General features: G+C 34.8%; 1 protein-coding gene across 1 annotated transcript; it reads left to right on the top strand.

Annotated features, from left to right (window-relative positions):
- The first annotated feature begins 1,204 nt into the window (after window positions 1-1,204).
- On the top strand, window positions 1,205-7,653 carry LOC128204168 (aggrecan core protein-like). The gene is made up of 4 exons (XM_052905540.1): window positions 1,205-1,648; window positions 2,627-2,714; window positions 4,312-4,481; window positions 6,878-7,653. The coding sequence occupies exons 1-4, from the start codon at window positions 1,301-1,303 to the stop codon at window positions 7,274-7,276; spliced, it is 1,005 nt and encodes a 334-aa protein (XP_052761500.1). The 5' UTR covers window positions 1,205-1,300; the 3' UTR covers window positions 7,277-7,653.
- Window positions 7,654-8,583: the final 930 nt, after the last annotated feature.

Raw genomic sequence — 8,583 nt, 5'->3', positions numbered from 1 at the left:
TATTAAAAGCAACTATCCTTGTGCTAATAAACTTTTAGTTTAATAAGTTATGTCCTCACGCGCTTTATTTACATGTTACTTACAGTCTGTTATACTGTTAAATATGTTTGGATTTTATAAACTGTTGCCGTTATTCACATGTGTACGTCAATTAGTTAAATATAAGGGAATCTAACATGGAATCCAAGCATGTATGGACCTGATTAAAGTATTTCTCAATTAGCATATTTGCTATATTTATCAAATTTAACTAAATTTCATATATATCATTTAAGAAACTAGGTAAACTCTTGCCTTGGTCAACACTACACTGTCTCGTGTTATGTCCCCTGCCGAGACAATCTTTTTAACGAGTGTCCGATCATACATCTTAAGATCGAGACTTCCAGTTGAGTATATAAGGGTAACTTGGGAATTCAAACTGGCTCAGTCGTACGTAACTATACATACAATTCGTTTCTTAATAAGAATAATAATAATACTACATGTAGTCGGGTACACGGTCGATTTACTTGCTACATACAGATATCTTTCACTTTATAACGTACTAGTGTGAGTCGTCGCAGCAGTTAATAATATAAAACATGTTAGAGTTAACGCAATGGAATCCGCAGCTAGATTTGCAACATATCGTTGACAGGAGGCTCCAAATATCCATTTCTCTCAGTAAACTCGGCAATTTGAGCCAGGAATGATTTTTTGTTTTGCAAATCGTTAAAAAAAGGCTACGAGTATCCATTTCTCTCAGCAAAAATACGGCAATTTGAGCCAATAGTGGGTTTTTGTGGCAAATCGTTCACAAGAGGCTCCAAGTATCCATTTCTCTCAGCAGCGCACGGCATTGAACGTAATGAACGATTTTTTTGTATGGCAAATTAACATTTCATGTTAGATTTTCATCGAAAACTCTAACCGTATTGCGCATATGGTTTAAAGTTTGCCATCGCAAAAGTAATTTGAATTAATCTTTAAATTATTTAAATTAAATGATGAACCTAATCACTCCGAATAAAATTGATACAACACATAAATTATGCAGCTGGAATTGCAAAAGCCACTTCTCATTTATGTTTTTTTTAAGTGCGTCTAAAACACATTTGCAATGCACAATCACATTTAAATGCATGATATCACCAAGACCACAGAAACAAAATAGAGTACGGCAGTTGCGCAGTTGCGGGCAAAGCAATAGATTGTCTTTCGATTGTTCTTTCAGTTCAGAAAATAAACAGACACTGTGTGTTTTGTCGGTGACTTTGTGTGAAGAAGTTAAGTATTACATTCTTAGCGCAACGGAAAAATGGAACATATTTTTGAATTTAGTGAACTTACAACTCAACGGAGATGGCTGCAGTTATTGGTGGTGTTTGTTTTTTTTAATTCAACTGCAGCGACAACCGGGTTTCGAACATCAGGACTGCAGTTCAGTACGAAGTCCAACGTAACTGTGCCGACAGTAATCTTTACCCAGATCAGTCTAGAAAAGTGTTGGGAAGAGTGTACAGCAAGGGTGGCCTGTCGGGCCTTTAACTATTACAATCTTTATAAACTCTGTGAGCTAGACATTCTTGGGAATTTGACTGATGTATCTACCAGTCAAACATTTGATCAAAACGGCGTTGTATATTGGTCAAAGACAGAGTTTCCGGTAAGTACCATTTGAGAATGAAATATTAATATAATTTTTGTATATGGGGTATAATATTATCTTGTCAGTCAATTGATATGCATGGTCATATCACCTTTAGTTGCTTACGTATAAGCGAAGCCATATCGCTGCAGCGTTAAATGATACGTCACCGCACTTAATACAACTAACGAAATGTAACTTTTACATTTTGTCTTTTTTTTTAATTAACATTATATTAGTTTCATTAAAAAATGAGCAACATTCATCCTTTTATTCAAAGAACAACAACATGCCGTGTATCAATGCCTCACATATTGCATGTTTATCGAGAATGCGTGCGCGTTTTCTTTAGAGGATCTTCTGACCTTAGCTAGACGTTTGTTTGAAACGTGTGTGGCACATGCGCATGTGTATGTTTGGAAAACACAGCAATAAGGCATCGTGCAGGTGGCAAAATGGCGGCGCAATATAAGCGGCATAACAAACTTGTGGTGTTAAGATAGCAGCTTCACAAACTCGCGACGACTTCAGTTTAGCACCTTGGGAGCCTGGTGCCTCGGGCTTTACAGCCTTTCAGCCAGTAAGCATGAGCTTGATCTTGGCATCGTTGGCAAAGGGACCTAACTATAAACAATCCTGTTATCATTGTGTGCGTACGTCGGAACGTGACTATGCAATGGCCATAACTCTTGTGACAATTTTGAGAATTAAGTCATCTTTAAACATTTCTATTTCTGTGCTAATTATAGAACTGGTATATTTTTGGCATACACAGTTTCTGTATTCTTTTTTAATTTAATTTATGTTCTATCAACATACTGAAGTTTGTAAAAGTGTGTACCTTTCCCAAACATTTTTAGGGTTGAATTATTATTCTAATTTCGTACTGATTACGTGTAATACCCGATTAATTATGAAAAAAACAACATTGTTTTCTTTCAAATATGTTACAATCTTTCACTTTGTATATATATTATATGTATTTAGTATTTTCAGACCACCATTCCTTGTGGACCTGCCGGATCTGTGAACTGCTCCTTGGGACAAACTTGTGACAAGAATTCAGGCACATGTAAAATAAAAGGTGTACAATATGTAGAATGGTCTTCGTGATTTTTTACGACAAAATTTTATCCTAAATACTGTTTTGCCATACATTATACAATGTCTTTTTTTAAACAATTTCAGAAGAATTGCATATCGGAACTTCTCTTTGACCCCCAACTGTGCGATTGCATTGCAAATAAATACGAGAGTTTAAAAAAAATCGCTGTGACTTTTGTAACAAACAACAGCATAATGATTACTTTTTGCTGCAAGTAAATCCCGAGCAATTTCTTCTCCCAAAATATACTTTTAGCCATTCAATCGCATAGTTCTTGATAAATTTTGTTCTAAAGAAAAGTGTACAGGTCTACCTACAATAAATGAAATATATAAGAATAATGATTTGAATCAATGAACAGTTTCTAACAGTTTCTCTTCCACTGCAGAAATATGTGTAAAACCTATTGAAACACAAACAAACAAACTTATTTCGTAGGTTGTGACATATGACAACTCTACCTATGAAGGGAGATCACTGCGTATGATAATTTTTACTATCTAATCAGCCATCTTGACATTTTTACTGAAGTTTGTTTTTTATTTAACCCTTTTTTCGCAAATCTAACCCCGTATTGTTATTTTGTGTATGCCGCTAGGCAGCTAGCTATGACGAACAAGGCCGCTATATCGCCGGACCATTTACTGTATGTAGCAAGACCGCTTTTTCATAAACATCGTTTAGTGAGTTGAGATATTCTTGAAATGTATTTTTCCCAATAATTGTATTCTATTCTTATCATTCGATTGGTATATCTTTGTATACGCAGAACCTATTTTGTACTAGAGAAATGATAAACTACTTTTCAAGAAAATTTCCTTGGCTTCAATTTTTTTAAGCGACGTTTGTTTTAATGATTCTAGTACAGTTTTCTAAAAGCCGTTCCTTAACAAATAATGTGCAGTTGGTGTTCACATAACAATTCCTTTAGTTTTAACATTATGCATATTGTACATACACAAAATTCGCTATGGCGAAGGCGTTGGGACCTCGGAAAATACTTCGAAACAACGAATATTCGATATCAACGAAATACAAAAAGTGTATCACTTAGCCCAACACATTTGAAAAAAGTTCGACATAACCAGAACATAGCGAGTTTTCTATACATCATTGTTAGGATTGTGGAGATGGCTGAAGGAAAATAGTATTACCTCTCTCAGGTTCCACTGTTGAATTGCTTAATATAATGATTTTTCAGTTTATATCTTTGTTTCGCAATATTAGGACATAACGATGTAATGCAATTCGATTAAATTGCATTTGTCCTATGTTTATCATTTTATGATAGATAACTTGAACCAATTGGATAATTTTACTAAGGACATATCTGACAGAAGAACGTACTACTTGTTCAGTAGAACTCCGTTGGTTCGAACTCGCTTGGCTCGATTTCGTCGTTGGCAAGATTTGTATAAAAATGACCGATTTGTTTCTAATGAATGTAACAATTACCGCTTGGCTCGAATTTTGCGAGGCTCGAGTATTTTTCAACGGTCCCTTGGAGTTCGAGCCAATGAGGTTCGACTTTTATTTAAACCAATTGTAACAAATATCGACCGAATGTACCTTTCAGAATGCGGACCGCTCAATGTATCGAATGAGATTCTTGTTCGTGGGAATGTGAACAGGGTCGGCAGCTTTATTCGTCTTGGCTGTAAAGAAGGCTACGTCCCGTCTTACACCAGGGACATTGTCGAATGTGGCATTGACGGTCAGTGGACCGAATACGACATAACTTGCAAGGTACATATTAGTGATTTTTTGGTGCAATTAACTGTCTTCTAAAGGCTGTTTCCCCTTACCTTATAAAAAATGTTCATTTTACCCAAAAAGTTATATTCTTTCCCAAGTTGATAAATGCAGATTATGTTATGAATAAAAAAGCAATGGTTTTCCTGAAAAATAAACAAAGTCTTGACAGCATAATGTATGCATAAGAAGGTGAAAACATTTATATTTGCAATTATATTTGTTATTTTGTTTTGATTTTGTATTTTTCCCAATCTGGACTATTTTTCCCAATTTGCAAGGCACGGGCGATATAATATATCCAAATAAATCACTGCATGTTTGATCTGTATCACAAATGATATCTTTTCGGTTATAATTATTCACATTTTTTAAAAATTTTGGCCATTAATTATCCTCCGTTCTTTATATACATGTACAAGCGAAAAAAAGAGAAATTAATTGTAAAAGTTTTATTATTCCCCGATACGACAACCTTTCCTTTTGACATTTTGTAACAATGGTCGCAAGGTTGACGCTTTGAACTACCATTTTCTTAAATAACTAAAGTTGGAATTCGATTGACATTTGATTCAATTGCACCTATCAATTCAAGTCGATGGGATTGTCTGTAAAAAGCTGTCGACAGTCAGCATGCAGAAACTCAATGCAGAAACATGAGTTAGATTAGCTTGGCACTCAATGGAAATATTAGAACACAGAAATATCAGCCGCATCGCGCGATTGTTTGGCTTTCATTTTCCTTTACTGTTTAATTGGGTATTTCAGGGAGGTTACATAATCAGGAAGTAAAACTAAAAAAATGATGAAGATATCTATAAAATTGCGCAAGATAATTTTTGTACAAGTAAGTCCATACATTGCGCATTTCGGGTACTTAGTTGAAACAAAAGTAGAATTTTAACAAGGGTATGCATAAATTAACGAACCAACATTCTAACTAGCTTCGAATCTATCACAGAAAGAGTTTGTATCCCTATCCATTGAAGTAATTAGGGTTTACAGGTCTATTATGTTATTATTATTTGTTTTATTTTTAAGTTTCCTCAAGTTTATGCATACTTCGTTAAGATTTACCTTTTACGTCAGACTTCCGTATTGTGAAAAGGTTTGTCGAAGTGTTTTAAGAAATTAAACTCTCAATTAAACTCTGGTAAAGACCGAAGGCGGGGCCCTGTAAACGGCTTAGCTTGTGCTTTGTTTCATTTAAAATGGTAAAGAAATAGTGAAAGTCATTCGAAGCAAAATATTGCCTTCCGACGTAGCATTTATGACGCAATTTATCACGTGGTATACACACAATGATGTTTACAGTCGAAATAAGTCGGGAGGAAACCCGCGATTGATATGCAAACATGAGTCAAGTTATTGTCTTAAACTGTCAAGAAAATGATGCGCCAATGACAATTAAAGAAAGAAAATCGGAAGAAATTAAAGCACATTGAAAAGTCACTTTTTATAGATTTTTTTATTATTAATGTTATATAGGATATTTCCTATAGGATCTGCCACTAGTTTTCATATAATACACACTTTTATTCAACAAGTTCATTTTATGGTGATGAATGTCAGGTTCATTTTATTTCATGATTGTACAGTTAAACAAAAAGAAATAAAAACAACTTATCTGGTTTCACCTGCTGTAGTGGTGAGCATTAGTCCATAATAATAATTCCATTTCCCGCGCAACATGCATTGCCGGAAAAATATAAAACCACAGATACATCGTTCGTTTTAGTTATGTTTATAAGTAGTATGCATACTCAGATGATATCCAATAAAAAAACTCAAATACTTAACTTTTTATGAAATTTGCTTTCTTTTAAATTTTGACGTCATATCTGGTAGGATGAAGACATGATCTGTGATATGTCCATGATGCCAAGTAATTTGTTTACAAACATGCGGATTGATATATTTTCTAACCAATAGAAATAAAGCAATGTTATATATCACATGTTTAATACAGAAAAAAAACGTGCTAGCTATAATAAACCGGAAACAATGCATAGCATGTGATGATAACTTATTTGTAATAATTACAACTGAATCCCAAAATCGTGCGATGTGACTCATATAGCATATAACTCAAAAATCCGGTACAGCTTTCGTTATACATTCCACTGTCATAACATATTTCAATTTCGTTTGTTGCTATTGGTCTTTTAGATGTTAATTTCCGCATCTTTTTACGAAAAGCATCTTTTGTTGAATGAAAATATCGACAACTGCTCTTAAACAATAACGCAAGGCATCAGCCTTTGCAATATTTCCAAATGAACAGTGTGTGCATTTCATGGCAGTAAACACTTCATGAATTTTCAAATATAACTGATAGGTTAGTCCCCAACAAATCCAATCATATGAACATTTAATATTCTCGTTTCTAGAGATGCGATGAGGGTTGGGCAATGTTTTATTCTTCTTGCTATACGCTGTTCCATCACAGCGTTTCCTGGGTCGATGCAAAGACCAGGTGCGAGCAGGCAAAGGCCACCCTAGTTTTAATCACAAGTGAAGAGGAGAGCAATTTCACCAATGCAAACTTATTGTTAGGAAATCGTGCGCATGAAATTTGGATTGGAACTCGCGATATAGCAGATGAGGGAACGTCGACATCGGAATCTGGAGAGATATGGTTGTTTCAGCATTTTGCTGCGAATGAGCCAATACATATTTCTTCAGCAAAATGCCATATAATGCTTTATGAACAAAGAGGTGATAATTGGTGGTATTCTCTTGGTTGCGAACATGGCAAATTACCTCATATATGTGAGAAACCGATATGAATATGTATCGCAAGATTCCCGTTTGAACTCTACTAAAATACAGTAAGTTAGTGTAAGGCATAATACTTTATATCAGGATTCCCGTTTTCAATATAGTATACTACTGTCAGTTATGATAATGCATCAAACTATATCTTAAGACTCCCGTTTTACCTTAACTATACTACAGTATGTTATGATAATGCAAAAATCAAACTAAATCTCAAGCTTCCCGTTTACATTCTAGTGTACTACAGTCAGCTACGATAATGCATCAACCCATATCTCAAGATTCCCGTTTGCACTCCTCTATTCTACAGTCAGCTATGATGATGCATCAAACTATATCTCAAGATTCCCGTTTGCACTTTAGTATACTACAGTCACCTATGATAATGATCTAACCATATCTCAAGATTCCCGTTTGCACTTTAGTGTACTACCGTCAGCTATGATAATGCATCAAACTATATCTCAAGATTCCCGTTTGCACTTTAGCATACTGCAGTCAGCTATGATAATGCATCTTACTATATCTCAAGTTTCCCGTTTACACACCTCTATACTGTAGTCAGCTATGATAATGCATCTAACCATATCTCAAGATTCTCGTTTGCACTCCTCTGTACTACAGACAGCTATGATAATGCATCTAACCATTTCTCAAGATTCCCGTTTGCACTCCTCCATACTGCAGTCAGCTATGATAATGCAAAGAAACCATAGCTCAAGATTCCCGTTTACACTGCTCTATACTGCAGACAGCTACGATAATGCAACAATCCATATCTCAAGATTCCCTTTTGCACTCCTTTATACTGCAGACAGCTATGATAATGCAACAATCCATATCTCAAAATTCCCGTTCGCACTGCTCTATACTACAGACAGCTATGATAATGTAATAATCTATATCTCAAGATTCCCGTTTGCTGTCCTTTATACTACAGACAGTTATGATAATGCAACAATTCATATCTCAAGATTCCCGTTTGCACTCCTCTATAGTACAGACAGCTATGATAACGATACACATTCCCACGAAACAACAATATAATACTGACATTTACAAAACAAAACCACTGTACTGGTATGTACAAGAGAACAATATGGTTCTCGAATAAACAATTCAATACCATTTTGCTGGTATTTACAGAAGAGCACTACTGTTCTTGTATCTACCAAAAAACTTTTGTACTGGTATATACAAAACCACATCATTATACTGGTATATGCAAAACAATACAATTGTACTGGTATATACAAAAATAACTATATTGTACCGGTATATACAAAACAAGTCTAATATACTGATATATGCAAAACAA

Source organism: Mya arenaria, chromosome 10, assembly GCF_026914265.1.
Source record: "Mya arenaria isolate MELC-2E11 chromosome 10, ASM2691426v1".
NCBI lineage: Eukaryota > Metazoa > Mollusca > Bivalvia > Myida > Myidae > Mya > Mya arenaria.
The sequence above is the reverse complement of the archived record's forward strand: the minus strand, read 5'-3'. Positions and strand labels throughout refer to the sequence as shown.

Excerpts from the sequence above, each read along its gene's own strand:
- LOC128204168 (XM_052905540.1), top strand. The coding sequence starts at position 1,301 with ATGGAACATATTTTTGAATTTAGTGAACTTACAACTCAACGGAGATGG. Across the intron at positions 2,715-4,311 it reads AGGCACATGTAAAATAAAAG|AATGCGGACCGCTCAATGTA; the intron begins GTGTACAATATG and ends TGTACCTTTCAG. Across the intron at positions 4,482-6,877 it reads AATACGACATAACTTGCAAG|AGATGCGATGAGGGTTGGGC; the intron begins GTACATATTAGT and ends TCTCGTTTCTAG.